Below are 16,731 nucleotides of genomic sequence, written 5' to 3'. Positions count from 1 at the left end.
GCAATAAAACCTACTTTAATACTTTTGTTATTAGACAAGCCAACTAAGATACGGAGCTCAAACCGGGTCTGAACAAATATCAGGCAGAACAACAGAATAAAAACTTGTCCGCATTCAAATCCGCAATGTTTACACAAAATGCAAAGCTGGAAAATTTTTGTAGTACAAAACTTAGAAAAAGATAGCTTCAACCCCATAACGTTGGTCATTTTACACGAGCTCCACGAGAATTGAAGAAAAAGGTTGACAATTTTTTTCACTCTTCTTCAAGAAGCCATATAAGAAAACCATCCGAAAACAAGAAGAATCTCCAATACAAATAATAAGCCGTGCCAGGATCCACACTCAAGACCTCCTGTGAGGTTCTCTGGTGAAGAAGGGGTGCCTAAGCGCTTCCCAAGCTGTTATTCTGATGGAAGGATCGAACCTAAGGAGACCTTGCAGGAGGTCTATTAGATCTCCAGCTGAATGATCTACGTGCTGCATTACTAGGTTCTGCCAATTGGGAATCAACAAAATTAGCACTGAAAAAAGACCCAAAAATAAACAAATATGCATGCAACAATACCAAATGTTGAAGCCACCTGAAGACGGGGAAGTTTCAAAACAGCTTTGATGCTTTCCCTGGAGGTTGCACCTTCAGGCCAGTCCAGTCTTCCCCTTCTAATGTACTTTTCAGAATGTCGGCTGAACAAAAATCAAGAAGAAAAAGAAATTAGTTAACCCACTAAATATATAACAAGAACAACATGAAACTTCTCAACAGCTTACGCACTCTACTCTTTTCAACATGTGCTGAGGCAAAGGGCCTAAAACCCTTTCCATCATGGCCATGTGCTCTAAGTTCTCGTGGGTCTGGAACAAAGCTTCTCCCTGAAAACAACCACATATTTAGCATAAGGATTCATTCCCAGCATGTTACAATGCCCAGCCATCTGACCCGCAGGACAATGTACTATTGCCGGATAAAACATACCGAGCATAGTTCCACTAAAATACAACCAACACTCCATATATCACATGGATAGCTCCATCCAAGTCCTGGCAAAACAGAAACACGATTATTCACTTCTACACTTCTACACTTCTACAAATACAACGATCTACAAATACAACGATAACAATGATGCATGCAAAAGTTTTCTCCTGCACAAATGAACACATTTTGACCTACCAAGAATAACCTCAGGTGCACGGTAATGCCTAGTTGAAACAATATAGTTGTGATCATGATGCCCATAAGCTGTGCTACCAAAATCAATAACCTTAATAGCACTTGATTTTGGCAACCTCTTGTACGAAGCTCCATCTCTTGGTAACCATGACGCAAACCCAGCCTGCAATTGCAGGATAAGGAGTAATCAAACTTCTTGAATGGTTGATGAAAAGGAAATTGGGCATCAAATGAAACGCAAGGGAAAAGATTTAAGAAAAAGGGGAGATAAAATGCAAAATCAGAAGATGAAACTGCATTAAGCTTGACTTGAAAGAACTAGATAGGGTGCATCAATGAAACTATTACAAAAAGATTACTAACCTTGTAATCAGGTATCTTTACATAGTCTGGAGAAACAAAAAGGATGTTCTCAGGCTTCAAATCCGTATGGATGAGACGCATGTCATGCACGACTGCAAAAGTGTGAACCGAAGCCAGCATAAGCATTCACGGTTTTGTTGAATTGAGAAAAAAATCCAGCTCCAATTTCAATAATATTGTAACATGCAACAAATCCAGTGTGACAAATAATATATCATTAGTAGGAAAAAAAAAAAAAAAAAAAAGGAAAATTAAGATTAAGACAAAAACAATCAGTGTATTCCTAGAGTGATAAAAAGTAAAGGATTCAAAATATTTCCTACTAGAACTGTTGCCATCAAGTTTGAAAAAAATAGGAGAAACAGCAGAAGTATTGACTACACACATGCAACACATTCCAATAGTTGTCTGCCAATCTCACGGACTAGATCAACCGGAAATGAGCGATAATTGTTTTTCCGAAGAAAATCGAATAAGCTTGGTCCAAGCATCTCAAATACCTGTTAAGACCATTTAAATTCATCGGCAAGTCTTAACTCCCCAAAAAATTGTAAAGTTGGGGAAATCATGTTACCAAAAATCAATTATATACTTACTATACAAATATGGTTACGATAGTCAAACCAGTTCCGTATTTGAACACAACTGCAAAGAATAAACCCACTTAACCACCCACAAAAGGCTGACCTTTAAAAGAATTAAAACCGAAAAGCAACTTCATAACACATCACAAGAAAATAAAGTAAACTATGTAGAGATATATACATACCGACTGCCATTTCTATCATGCCTTCCAAGCAACTGGAGCACATCAACTTCTATCATTGCTGCTTCACGATATTTCTTAATACTTCGTACAACTTTTATGGCGACCATTTCCTTAGCTTCCCTATCCCAGCATTCCAAAACCTGACCAAAGGTGCCTGTAGAATAAAAAGAAAATATACAAAAGCATGATCTGAGAGATTACAACTTTAAATTAAATTTAAAAAGAGTAAGTGTAATGGAGTAATGAACATGCTAACCTTCACCAATTTTTCTGAGGATCTTATCTGCAAGTACAGAAACCGGAAGCCAAAGAGAGTGAGGAGATCACAGAAATGAACAATTATAACAAACCTACATAGACAATTCTTTTATTCTTTTTGTTTTTTTGGTTGTGTGCATCAAGAACAAGTCACTGCATTAATTGGGATTATGATACTAAATATTGTTTCTGTTATTATTATTATTATTTTTACTTAAGGGCAAACCAAAAGAACTCTCATCTGCTAACTGAAAATTAACCTCAATCCAAATAACTACAAAATTCAAAAAAAAATAAGCATAAAGAAAAAAAAAAAACAAAAAGGTGCAAAAAAAAATTGAAAATAAAATAAAAGTGCAAACAGTGTACCAAATTATATTGAGTAACCAGGAAGCCATTTGATCGTAGAACTTGAAAGAATCAGTTAAAAGAGGAACAGATGTACAATTTACCATTTAACGGGAAAAATAGCTTAACAAATATAAGAGGTTTTCAAAAAAGAAAAGTATAATTACAGCGTGAAGTTAAATTCTCTCCAAGCTCAAACAGGTAATGCCCATCTTTGTCATCGTCTCGCCACGGGGGAGAACCTTTTTGAGCCAATCCCTTTCCAAATAGACTAGCATGGTCCGACAGTACCCTCGATTGTCCAAAACTTGTCACATTTCCAACATCTTGCCCAAAATATAGTCCTGACTGGGCCTACACACAGTCATTCATTCATACTCCACTAAACAAATATCAAAACAAAATTCTGCTCGCTCCATTAATAATTGTATTCCCTTCCTATATATTACCAATAATTATCACAGATAAAATTTCCATATACCCATTAAAAACATCGAATTAACAGATATACATCCAAAACCAAGTCAAATTTCATGCATATTTCTAAGTAAAATCAATAAACAACAACAAATCACATGTTATCCGTAACACAGTCCAACTCAAATAACCCCCAAAAAAGTTCCATTCAGCTTTGCGTTCGGCCTCTTTTTGTAAAGATTAATTATCTTATACAGCTCAATTAAAGTTTCATTGATTAAAAAAGTTCAACTCATTTTTGTAAAGATTAATTAATTATTTTATACAGCTCAATTTATATCAATGAAAATTATACATTTTATATTGTAGGTTGATTAACATTTACCAAAATTCGATTGACTTTATCGAAATAAAGGGGGAAAAATGTATACTTTGCACCTGAAATTACTCCATTTATACAACAAAACACAAGTTACTCAATACAAGCAAATTCTCTTCAAAAAAAAGTTTCTGTTTCCTGGATCTAAACAATTCAAACCAAAACGCCTAATCTCTAGCCCATTCGATAATAGAAAAAGAGATCATTTTTAGATCTGAAAGATAAAAAAAAAAAAAAAAAATCCGGGAAAGGATTTTCTTTCAAAACAATCAGTGATCAAAACAACAGAACACTAAATTATATATATATATATTAGATTTGAAAATTGTGAAGACTCATTTTTACCTTTGAAGGCTGAGAGATGTCCCAAGCAAACCTAGGTCGCTTCCTGGGACGCCGATCCATATGAGTGTGAGGAAACTCCGTCACACGCTCCATCTCCATCTATCGATGAAAGCGATGAAGAAGAGAAAGATCCAAACCCTAACCCTAATCCTAGCTAGCTCTCTGCTCGTTACAACCCTATGAAGCTCTCGAAACTGTTGACACGGTCGTGTCATGCGACTGGTCTGATGTTACGCGATTCGTTCGTTTCGCATCTGCACAATTCGACACCGTCCATTGAGTTTATATACAACTTGATTTAGCTTAACCACGGTTAGATGTAGTTGGACTCTAACCGTGGTTGAGTTAACCTGTTATTACTACTAATATTTATGGAGGAAATTTTTGACTCACAAGAAAGTTTTTTTTTTTTTTTTTTTGCTGTAATTCTTACCAAGAAATTTAATTAGGCCATGTTTGGATGTACAGAAAATGCTCGCGGGAATGAAAAATAAATAAAAATCCCAGCTTTTCTAGATGTTGGTAGAGAAAGAACGGAAAATTTTCAGGAAAAATAAAATAAAATAAAAAAATAAAGGGAGAGAGGGAGCATGATTCGTGCTATTTTGGTTTATGACTTTATGTTTCCATTGCATGATGCATCTAACTTGATCACAATTTTGGGTCAATATGTCTCTACCTTTTTACAATTTTGGCAAGTGCATACAGTTCCGTCCTAATAAAGAATGTGTCCGTCTGTAGAGATTCACACCCCACCCCACCCACGATGAACCATTCGAATTAAATTTATTACATATGATATTAATGAAACTATGATCCGACTACAAATCATTTTCCTTTTAGATAACAAAGAAAGAGAAAGAAGTATTCCCAAAAAAAAATTGACAATATTTTAGAAGTGTGCTCAAATCATGCTGCAATTTTTTATCTTCAATATTGCAGAATCATTTAAATTTACCTCTTTCTCAAGAAACCTTTTTTCACACAATGTGGTGACAGTTTTATATTGTTTCCAAGGAAAATTGTCCATAAGAAAGGAGTCCCCATCTATAGAAACAGTAAATTACTCACATTCAAATATGACTAGAAAATACAATCATATTTCATAGTGAGAAAAAACAGAAAATTTGTCATAAGACTCTGAGGCTCTAAAACATGCTTGTGTTTGTACAATTAGCTAATAAGATTAATGGACTTTGCCTTGAAGAATGAATGTGCTACAAGCTACAATAAATACACAAAGGTTGGAAAGAAGAAACTAAAGAGAGTATATTTCAGAGAAGGGGTTCAGAAAGCTCCATTTCATTCCTTGGTTCTTGCTGCGTGTCGGACCGGGGTACACCTACAAAGTTCAACCCGAGCCATTGCCATGGCCAGCAGACATATCTAGGGCCATTTTGGCTATTTCTTGAGTTTTGTCGAGTATCGAGCTCCTCGAGCTGATGCGTCAGCTCCTCAACCCTCTCCCTCAGCCTGGACGCCCTCGAGTCTGCCAATCTCAATGATTTCTCAGCAGCATCTCTTGCTGCCATTGCAGCAGCTGCTGTTTCTTCTTTAAACTTGAGCTTTTTCTCCGACTCCATCGCAGATTGCTTTGCCTCGTCAAGTTCCTGGCGTATGGTTGACAACTGCAAGTGCCATTAAGAAGAGCAAATGTTTCAATCAAGATTGAAATTCAGGAAACCAATAGAAAGAGGAAGTGGGAAAATTTATGTACCATATACATGTATATCTATCATAATTCTTGTACATTAAGTTCCAACATACTACAATCAAGCCAAATAAATGTTGTTACATGATTTTTCATATTTATTTCTGAGAATTCTACATTTTCCCTCTAATTTTCATCAAACAAACAAAACCTGGAGGTATACCTTGTAAAGGGATAATCTAAATTGTCAACACAAAAACCCCAAATTTGATAAATTATTCCCAGGTAACTTACAACATTCCCAAAATGGTCAAAATAGTTCTAGGAGGAAAACAAACATTTCCTTCTGTACTCTATATTCAGTTCTTCGACTTCCTCCACACTCTTTCCAACAAGAATGCAAACTACCAAATTTTATAATTCCAATGCTCAAAAGTCCCCAAACCAAACTGGGTAATGGGATCAAATGGGAAAAGGCTTCACTTCATAAGCCAAGGATGGCACGGTCTTGACTTCATACGTAGTTCAGGGGTTTTAGGAGCTTAACCAGAGGCAATGTTACCTCGGGGTGTTGGAAAAAAGCCTACTCCAAATACGGGGGTTTACAAGTCTGGTCCTCTGCTTTTTGGCTACAGTGTTGTAGTGGACGGAGCTGGACCCTACACTCGGATCCACCTATTCAACTATGCCACCTTGCCAATCAGCAGGAGACCTACGCTGTCACATATTACATGCTTTGACCACTTCTCTTCTTCTGGTTCTTGAATTTACAAGTATTCGAGCTTATGGGCTATACTTCCCTTACTTCTATTTTTGCCTATCTATAGTGAGGTCCTCCAACCCCCTTATTCCAACACAAGGTGAGCAACTGCATCTCATCATGCAAATCGTTCAAAGGGGCAACCAGACGACGTACTCGTGAAGGATATGGCCAGAGGAGTAACGTTCAATAAAGGAGAAGCGCCTCTAATCATCCTTGAAGAGGAAGAAGACGAGGCATGCCCTGAGGCTGGATCCACGGACCTAAGATCCTTTCCTACTTAGGAAGAAAGTGAGACTTCCAGGTTTTTTTACATTTACTTGATGCTGGGCATATGAGGCAAATAATTTATATTCTTTCATGACAGCGGATATCTATATGCTTCATTCCTTATATCAACCAGGAACTTCTCCAGAATAACCAATTCACCAATAGCAAGCAACAGAGGTCAGAAAATATGCGTAAAAAGGGTAGGATTTGGGATGAGTGCAAATTAATGCTTATGGTTTTAGGGTTCATATTTTCACTCCATCAGTGCTTCATGAAGCCATTAATGAGGCAGTAGCACAATGAGAAACCAATTATAGTTGATGCTGCCTTCAATCTCCATTAGTGTTCAAATACTAGGATGAAATTGACTTTGCTTTCAGGAAATCAAAACAAGTATTATTGCACGTGGTGAAAAGTGCTGTTGATTTTGACATTCTGTAATAAACATAGCACAGTTGCATGTCAGCCAATACATGCCATGACCTTGTCATTGTCCCTAACACAACCAGGAGATTCATCTCATTTAAATTGAACCACATGAATACTTGCGTGAGCCCTTCAAACCAAAAAAGACCAAATATAGTAAAATTTTCAGCCTTATCAAAAGCAAAACGCAGATTAAACAGTTGGTGAAAAACTGTGACAGAGACCATAAGTAAGGGATGCTGTTAAGTTTTGTTTTACAAATTTAGATTACAAAGAAATATTTTACCTAAAGTACAGTAAAAGAGATTTTTAATCTTGTAGATGTAATCAAGTAAAAGTTGCGAGTTTCAAAAGGTGGATTACTAAATAACCTAAATTATCATGTGTTTTTCATGATTTTGAGAGTACCATATAGATAAATGTATTAAGAAGAAAAAAATTCCTCAATTACATAAAAATCAATTCTATTAATTTTTCTTTTTAGAGAAGTATATATATACTACACAATGTACTTGATTGGTGGCTATAATACTCAGAGAAAGTATCTTTCTTTGATTATTTGCACTTTTTCCATTTGTACATCATAACAAACTCATTTGTCAAGTCCAATTAGCATAACTTTCATGTTTCTTTAAGTGCATTTTTAGCTTTAAAAGTAATAAAAAGTAAATTTATTGAACTTTTCTTACTTATCAGACTTAAATTTCAACATAAAATTCAGCATTCATACAAATAATTTTTTGTGGTAAATTCAATAAAATATATTAAAGCATTAAATATCCAATTCCTTAAATTCTGAGATTAAGACATGAGTATCAATAAATTTTGGAAGAGTTCATCGTGAAAAAATCAAGGCTCTGGAAACCAAGTCCAACAATACAAATTCAAAAAGCAGATTAACAAGTACAGAAGACAAAGAAACTGATTGCACAGAAGAAAAACCACTCATATTTGAGCATACCTGTGCTAGAAAATCTTGTTCAACAGCTTTGCCAGCATCAGCTTCTTGCTGTGCTGCCACTTTCCATCTTGTAATTTCTTCTTCAGCAGAAGCAATGTCCATCATAAGTCCTTCAACCTAGTAAATGAGGTAAATAACCAATGAGAAAAAATGAAGTATGCCCTATGCCAAGTCTACCTGGATTAAATTTGCATTCATGTTATATTATGTAATTAAAAATCAGCCTAGAAACCTTCAGATGTCACTGAAAACCAACTTAATAGAAGAGGAATTATAAAGTACCAAATGTCAAAGCTGAAAGATAGGTTTTAGTAATTTACATTTTCATTTGCCACTCTCTCCTTCTCTTCGAGTTCCTCTATTTGTTGCTTCCTATGGCTGAGCTCCTTGGCTTGAGCTTCGACATTCTCTTTAAGTAAACTTGCCTCTGCCCTTAATCCAGTACAGTAGTATGTAAATCAGAGTGATTGCTAGTTAGCACATTATATGCTACTATAAAGTAAAGCTCCAAACAACCGAATAACATGCAGATTCATGCCTGGAAGCCCCATTTTATAATGGATGCTTAAAGCAACATCATAACATGATCAAGCTACTACATTATCAAAGCATATAATATTGAAATCATATAATATTGAAATTTTGAGGTTTCCAATTAAAACTCTCTTTAAAATAATTTCTTAAATGAGGGGTCAATTTTTTTTATTAAATGACAATCTTAACCATTCTATAGTATAACTTCACAGTAAGATATAAGCAACACACATACTAGGTCATAAAACCAAACAATGTTTAAGAAAAAATATGGTGTAAAAGAAGTACCTTAGCTCCTCTACAGAATGCTGCAGCTCAATAATCTCAAGTTGGGATTGTTTAATAATATTCTCCAAAGCACCAGCCTGCATAAGTTGTACTGATTCTAAGACAAGGAAGATAAAATGAGAGTTCGAAACACAATTTCACACTTTGAAACACTTACCAAGGTATATATTTCATCTTCCTCTGTCTCCAGAGCACCTGCTTTATCAATCGAAGCTGGACCTTTTTCATCCCCAAGATGATTGCTAAATGTAAAATCTATCCCAGCCTCTCTTAATCCATTTTCTGCAACTTTAAACAATTCATTTGTTTTGGAAGACAGATCGGCTGATATCCTTTTTGACAAAGCACTTCTGAGTAACGACCCAACATGTTCTTTCTCCTTCACCAATCGAGAGACCATATCATTTAAGCTTTTAACTTCATGATTCCTCTCCTCTACTAAATCCTGGCTCTTTTCAACAACAATTCTGGTCAATTCATATATAGATTCCATCCCAGCCAAAGATGCACGCATATTCTCCTCCATGTCTGTTTCTCGAGGGAGAAATAAGGACTCTGACAACTCCGACTGGTCTAGTTTATTAGCATCAATTATTTTAATAACATTATCAATCTGGTCATGAATTTTCGATACATAATTCAACTGATCAACAAGTAACGGCCTTTGCAAGTCCATTTTCGATTCCAAGTCCCTCAACTTATCATCATACTCTCTGATTAACCGCCTCAGCTCAGTCAACTCACTCTCAGCCGTATTTAATTTATCTGACATCCCTCTTTCCATCTCAGACACCTTATCATCCTTTTCAGCTATAGATTTCTCTAAACTCTCTACAACAGAAGTTTTCTTCACAACCTCTTCTCTCAGCCCACTAATCGTGGCTTCAAGCTGAGAAACTTCAATAGCAATCTCATAATTCCTCTGCTCCATCTGATCCCGTGCTTCGTTCCTCGACTTTGCAGTAGAATCAATCTGCCTTAGAAGCTCCTCAACAATCTCATTTGTTCTCTTAATAACTCCATAAGCGATTGCTGGCAATCCAGTGTACTTCTGTGACCTCGGCAATCCACCAGCGTTGAAATTCTTGAAGTTAATCACCTTCCCAGAGATCTTCTCAATTCCGGTAACTAACATCTGAGCCGCAGTTTCAATCTCCGATCTCGACGAGTCCTTTGCCTTCACTGCTTCATCGAATTGCCTCGCCAACTCGTCCCTCTGCTTCAAAACATCGTCTTTCACTCGAACGGCTTCGGCTAATTCGGCCGATAACGCCTCGTTCGATCTCGAAGCTTCTTCTTTCTCGCGCAACGCTTCCTCACGCTTCTTGATCGCTTCGTGAGCGAGAGCCTTCAACCGATTGAACGTCGTTTGCAATTCCGATCTCGAATTCTCGGCCGCCTCGCGAGCTTGCCTCTCCCGATCGAGCTCCGCGAGAGCCTCTCGAAATCTCTCCACGGTAACATCTTCCAGCGGAGGGAGACTCTTGATCACAACCGGCACCGGATCGTCGGCTTCCACGTCGCTCAATACGGCGTCGTTGTCTTCGTCGCCGGCGCTCGCCATTACATATATATATTATATTATATATATATATACCCAAACACAACAACTAAAACTCACTATTATGTAGAGATTATAATCAAAGGAAAAATCAAACTGATAAGAGATTTGTGAAATTGATTTGTGAATGAGGCAATATAAACCCTAGGTATGGATGGAAAGGAAGCGAAGCAGTGATTAGTTGTAATCGGAAAACTTCAAAGGATTATGATCGGAGAATCGAAATTCAGTAATCGAATAATAATTAATTGAGATTGCTTTTTAGGTATTGGATTTTGGGATATTGATTGTTAACTTGGGCAAGCAAAAATGGCGATACGAAATCGTACCTCTGAGAAGTCCGAGCACGAAAAGAAAGAGAGAGAGAGAGAGAGAGAGAGAGAGAGAGAGCAGAGGGAAAGAACAAAAGCTACCAACCAGTCTATCTAAAATATACAAGTAACTTAATTCCCCTCTAATTAGGAATTATTATGCTTACATTCCTTATATTTAAAATAATTACAGTCACCTCCCTTCTAGTTACATGTGTTTAACAAATTAACTCTTAATATCCAGAGCTTTTTTAGCCAATGGTTCAGTTATGGATTCAGTTAAAAAAATTAGGGCCTGAAAATATTAAATCAATCAGTATAACTGATCGGATCCTATTAGTTAAAATTTAATATATACAAATAATATATATATATTTCTTTAATTCTTTGAAGTTGTAATTGTAAAGGACTTAAGTCTCCGTAAAGAAAAATTAAGTATGTAAAGAAAAATTAATAATACAGTAATTTCTAGTGGCTTTTAATATATATATATATATAATTTATATTATTTTTTTTGCCTAAATAATCTAACTTTGGAATTGAATAATCTAAATAATCAAATTAGTAGAAATTTTTTATATAATAATTTTTTTTTTTTTTTTTTTTGAATTATGAAAACATAAGAAGAAGATAGGTTGCATTGTTAGTCTTTGCAAAGCCAAATACGTATAACGGATTGAATCCAATCCAATGTGATCCGATCACCCTGGCCATAAGTTTTACTAAAGGTCAAAAGATGGCAGTGATAACGTTTTTTAGCTTAAAAATGCCCTTTCAATTATTGTAAAAACACATTTATCTAATATATGTTGTGTGAAAAGATAATTATACCCATCACTAGAGAAAATTAGATTTACAGAAGTGTCGTGGGTTAAAAATATAATTATCTTTTCACACCATAAGTATTGAACAAAAGTATCTTCACAATAATTTAAAAGACATATTTATCATATTAAGCTAAAAAAAACATTTAAAAGACATATTTATCATATAAAGCTAAAAAAAAAACTTGTTACATCAACGTTAATCATGAAACTAGGTATGTGTAGGGATGGCAACGGGGGCGGGGATCTCATTCCCCATCCCCGGTAATTTTTTTCATCCCTATCCCCGTCCCATCCACATTTAAAATTTCACTTCAATCCCTTTACCCGCCCCCGCTCTCCATTCCCCATCCCCGCCCCACAATCCCCGTCCTTGTTTAATATACACTATAATTTTTTTTAGAAATAATTTTACTTATTTTTAGAAGTATGTTTTTATATACTTACTATAATTTAGTAATATATCATAATTATATAAGGGTATTTTAGTAAATATACATCCTAAATTGGCAGATTTACCCTATTCTTGTCCCCGTCCCTGTCGGGTTTAAAAAATTACCCCCATCCCTTATCGGTTTCTAAACACACCCTAAACGGGGTGGAACCCGCCAAGAATGGGGAATTTGTCATTCCTAAGTCGATTTGTTACAGGTATAACTAATGTTTCGAAAGGGATGTAATTGTAATTATTCAGAAATAGGGGAGATAAGTGTATTAAACCCTATGTGTGTATATATATATATATAATAAAAACACAAATTTTTTATGGAACGGCATGATTGAAGTTTTTGGTGGGGCCGACTATCCCATAAAAGTGCTCTCTTTTGTTTTGTGGTCTATTTTTTTTAGATGGATTTAGTCGGAGTAAGGGAAACGCATTTGTGAAGCAATCACATCCCTTGAAGTTTCTCACAAAAAGACATCAATGTCTAACACCCACCACCACACTGACACTTCATCTTTCAAGATAAGATGTCCAAAGTTTCAATCTTTACAGGATCAACGTAAATATATGTGCGTTTTTTTTTACCACAAGAGATCAAGACTCAGCGACTCACTTATGTAGATAACAAAAACTAATCGATAAATTTATTTATTTTTATAAGGTATTACACTTTGTTTTTCTCAATAAATATTAAAAAAATGATAGAATTACAATCAATATGACACTTTCTATTATTCGTCCATAAAATTACATGGATGCATCTGTCCCATTAATATTGGGGTTTCAAAATGAAAAATGCATAAGCATATTCCATTAACGAGTTAGCACTTTTTAGATTCTTGAATATACTGAAACAATAATTTGACATTTTGAAAAAAAGGAATGAGTTTTTTATATGATAAATAAAATTAACAAAGCAACATCCATAGAAAAAGGAAAGCTCGTTGTTTAATTCAATTTTCCGAAAACTCAATTTCAAAGAGGGCTATTTTACCTTCTTTTTTTTTAGAAAAAAAAAAAAAAAAAAGTGACTATTTTCAGATAATTACCTTTTATAATTCTCTGTTTTATGAGTTATTAAGAACTGTTTTCAGAGTTATAAACCAAGCAAACCCTTTATTACATTGATAACCCAAACCTAGATCAACTTGAGCCTTGGTACCAAAAATAAATAAATTTACTTACTGTACTTATTTTATTTTCCATCTGTAAATTATGTTTTGAAATTAATAATATACCCACATAGGTGCAAAAGCCAATTTACTTCTATATATATATATATAGATATTGCTTGAGTACACTTTTTGCTTCAAAGAAGTAGACATCTTTTGGCTTCAGGTGTAGGGTTGTTTCTCAAAGTTGAAAGACCCCAACTTTCCAGCAATGCCATTTTGATTGCTTAGTTTTGTCAAGATCCAAGAGGCGAAACTTCTAGTCATAAAAAAAAAAGGAAAAAAAAAAAAGAAAAAAAAACACACACACACAAAACAGATTGAACTTACAAAACTGCCCAGGCAATTCTGGGACTAATTCCAAACCATACATCCTTTACATTCTCCATATAAGAACCAGAATCAAGAAACAACTCAGTTCAACTTAAACAATGAATTCTATTAGGCAGAAATCGGAATGTTATATCCCGTGGACATGCCTTTTTCTTTGATTATATGCAGCGTACATAAAGATGAATACAATAATCTAACCCGCAAAGATTTCATATGGCGATAATACTGCTCCTGATACTCTAGTAATGCCGATTCCCCTGGCGATAATACTGCTCTTGGTACTCTAGTAACGCCGATTCCCCTGGTGATAATACTGCTCCTGATACTCTGGTTAGGGAGCAATAGACTTCGATAACAAAGAGCTCTCCAGGCGCCATCCTTCTGGTTCCTCCCGGCACTGGTTTGATTCTATGTAATTCTGAATATTTGTGATGACTTTATTAATCTTTGTGTCTTCTCCACCACGTTCTTTTAGTGCGTTTAAGAAGTCACGCGAAATGATGTTCAGTAACTTCTTGAACTGAGATTTGTACTTTCTGTAGAGAGCAAACCCTGCCATCTGGGAAGAAAAATAACTCCTAGGCATAATATTGTACTGAGTTTAAAAGTGTACAAAGACAATTTTAAGTATCAACTTACTTCGAGGAACGTATGCAGTGCGATTCCAGTGTATAGATTTGCAGGGAGAGCATTCAAGAATCTTGCAAGCCATGCCCAACCTTCTTCCAGACCATGCAAATTTTGGACGCCCCCAGCTTGTGTCTGCCATAACAAGTGTTTTTTAGGAACTAGAAAAAACTGAAGATTGGCAATTGTTTATTTAATTTATTTCTTTTTTTCAAGTACGGAGTAAGAAAATTGGCAAAATTAACTGTTTTGCCTTTTTCGTAATTGATAGGGAAAAATAAACCTAACCTACCTTGACCTAACGATAGAGGCAACTAAGTGTTGACCAGCCACCAGACCTCTTCGACTTTCGAAAGATGATATTTCCATTGGATAAGAATGATAATATTTCATTATTAAGAATAATGAAAGATGACGTGTTTCAACAGGGTAAGGACAACCTTGGCACAATTTGAGGAAGTCAAAGGAGTAAATCACATCCCCGACAAATCTGGCAACAAACGGATCTCCTCTGATCTCGCACAAGCGGATGATAAGGGAGACCTCAACCATCAACATTGGCTGAACCAATTTGATTCCAATCAACAGCCATAAATAGGGCACCAAGCCGTTAAAGAAGGTACGAGAAAAAACCCTAAACAAAAATTATATAATTATTATGTGATACGATTACAAGTACTAACTTGATCGTCGGAGGGTCCTCAGCTGGCACCCCACCGGTGCCATTCGAGGTAACGTCCCTTTATTTTGCAGGTAAATGTCGTCGGTCCGAGTCGCGAGAATTTTCGCATCAACAACTGGCGCCGTCTGTGGGAACGATTAGTTCTCTGAAGAAATAATAATCCTGACGCGACTTGGCTCGGACGGCAAGACGAAAGTTTCCGATCATGGAAACCATCCCAAAGTCATTAGTTGACAACAGGTTTCCATGTTCTTATATAAGGACGGGTCTCTACGTCATGATTACCTGTCCATCATATTGGGGGCAAAACGGTGGGTTGCGTGATGCCACCCAGTGTACGATGACAATAATCAAAATTTGGCACGTCGACCCAGGCAATCCAATGTGGTGTTTTCCATCTAGCGATGCTTGGTCCCCTCACTACTAAGGTTTGGTCGTCTAAGACCAAACTCTATCTCATATCTGGTAGCAGCCAACTACTAAGGCCTGATCGTTGAAGACTAAGACATGGTCCTTTTGCGCCTACATAAATGAGTAGGTCTCCACCCATCAAGAAGATCACTACTAACAGGGGGGTCTCTACCTACTAGTAAAGCCTCTACCACTGAGGATGTCTCTAGCAACGGAGTCTCATTACTCCGTCCCTTCGTGCAATCAGGGTGGCCTTCTACACCCAAGAATGTATCGAGGCCTTCAGGTCCAAGGAGGTCCAATGTCCCTCAAGATCCCATGTCCAATGAGGTCTGTATTCCCAATGAAGTTCCTAAGTTAAGGGCGATCATTGAACCCAATGAGGTACTGGCCACCAGACCATCATCTGTCAGCCGTTGGGTACCACGCCCCCATCCACTAGGCATCAAGCCAATCGCTGGACACCAAGCCTCCACTTACCAAACGACAATCGTCATCTCTTTTCCCTTGCAGGAATTGCCTATCGACTTCAGATTATGCAGAATTTTGGATTGATAATTCATTACAAGTTAATTTTCAGTAATCATTTCTAACACAATCTAATATTTTTAGACAACTGTAAATTGTTGCAGCACCAGGCACCCCGTCCGCTGTATAAACGTCTATAGAATGGGTCATCACCCAAGATTCCACCATCGGGGGTAGAATAGTGGATCACACGATATCAATCGTCGATCTACATATGATGACAAGGTTTAGAAGATTAACGTACCAACCTTGGTACATTGAGCTAGTCGGGTTTCTAGTCTCTCTCCTTTAGCGACCCCTCGGGGGCACTAGTCGTCCAAGACCGGTGCCCGATCCTCTGAAACCATAACCTGGTAAGTCTTTACACACCGGGAAGGACTCTAAGTCCAGTGAAGTTTCTACAATCAATGAGTCCACCGTGTCCAAGGTAGTCCTATGAGGTTTTTAACCATCAAGCACCAATGATGGTCTTTTCTACCAGGAACCAAGCTTAGTCACATGCACTTCAAATTTGATGGGTCACTACCACCAAAGCCATAAAGCAAGGCAAGCATAAAAGATAAGTCCACAAAAGTGAAAAACTTTGACTCCCTTATTAAAGGGCAGGCATATAAAGCTTGGGCAAAACATCCCCTTATTAAAGGGGCGAGCTAGGTGAAGCTTGTAAAAAATAACCCTTTATTAAAAGGACGGGCTGAGTGAAGCTTGAAATTATTATTTCCCTTATCAATAGGGCATGCTGAGTGAAGCTTGAACATATTACAAACCCCTTACCAAAGGAGTAAGAACGACTACTTCCCTTATTAAAGGGTCGAGACATCAATGGTCAAACAGATCTAAATATGACTCTAGAAAGAGAAAATAGTTCCAACACCAAAAGTTAGATCATAAGGG

General features: G+C 36.6%; 3 protein-coding genes across 8 annotated transcripts in view; all 3 read right to left on the bottom strand.

Annotated features, from left to right (window-relative positions):
* Positions 1–79: 79 nt before the first annotated feature.
* Positions 80–4,328, bottom strand: LOC132304244 (serine/threonine-protein kinase AFC2-like). 4 transcript variants are annotated; one of them, XM_059801832.1, is made up of 12 exons: positions 4,054–4,328; positions 3,080–3,350; positions 2,563–2,589; positions 2,307–2,460; positions 2,134–2,182; positions 1,923–2,037; positions 1,538–1,629; positions 1,175–1,337; positions 977–1,041; positions 776–873; positions 585–687; positions 80–495 (listed from the first exon to the last, which is right to left on the bottom strand). In XM_059801832.1, the coding sequence occupies exons 4-12, from the start codon at positions 2,411–2,413 to the stop codon at positions 346–348; spliced, it is 942 nt and encodes a 313-aa protein (XP_059657815.1). In that variant the 5' UTR covers positions 2,414–2,460; positions 2,563–2,589; positions 3,080–3,350; positions 4,054–4,328; the 3' UTR covers positions 80–345. The 4 variants fall into 4 exon arrangements, with proteins under 4 accessions (XP_059657815.1, XP_059657814.1, XP_059657816.1 ...); XM_059801831.1 differs by having other exon boundaries at positions 3,080–3,266; XM_059801833.1 differs by lacking the exon at positions 3,080–3,350.
* An 805-nt stretch (positions 4,329–5,133) lies between these two features.
* On the bottom strand, positions 5,134–10,894 carry LOC132304243 (uncharacterized). Its single transcript, XM_059801830.1, has 5 exons — positions 9,101–10,894; positions 8,944–9,020; positions 8,442–8,553; positions 8,122–8,238; positions 5,134–5,681 (listed from the first exon to the last, which is right to left on the bottom strand). The coding sequence occupies exons 1-5, from the start codon at positions 10,505–10,507 to the stop codon at positions 5,328–5,330; spliced, it is 2,067 nt and encodes a 688-aa protein (XP_059657813.1). The 5' UTR covers positions 10,508–10,894; the 3' UTR covers positions 5,134–5,327.
* Positions 10,895–13,565: 2,671 nt separating this feature from the next.
* Positions 13,566–16,731, bottom strand: part of LOC132304242 (mRNA export factor GLE1) — a 32,795-nt gene continuing 29,629 nt past the window's right edge. For all 3 annotated transcript variants that reach the window (XM_059801826.1, XM_059801828.1, XM_059801827.1), the window contains 2 exons: positions 14,229–14,351; positions 13,566–14,148 (listed from right to left, as the gene is read on the bottom strand). In XM_059801826.1, the coding sequence (XP_059657809.1) occupies positions 13,921–14,148; positions 14,229–14,351 (351 nt within the window). In that variant the 3' untranslated portion in view covers positions 13,566–13,920. The remainder of the gene's footprint in view (positions 14,149–14,228; positions 14,352–16,731) is intronic.

The sequence above is a fragment of the Cornus florida genome, unplaced genomic scaffold, assembly GCF_030987335.1.
Source record: "Cornus florida cultivar Cherokee Brave unplaced genomic scaffold, ASM3098733v1 CherokeeBrave_3.0.0_Hap2_Chr04, whole genome shotgun sequence".
In the NCBI taxonomy this organism is placed as follows: domain Eukaryota; kingdom Viridiplantae; phylum Streptophyta; class Magnoliopsida; order Cornales; family Cornaceae; genus Cornus; species Cornus florida.
This window is presented reverse-complemented; position numbering and strand designations above follow the sequence as displayed.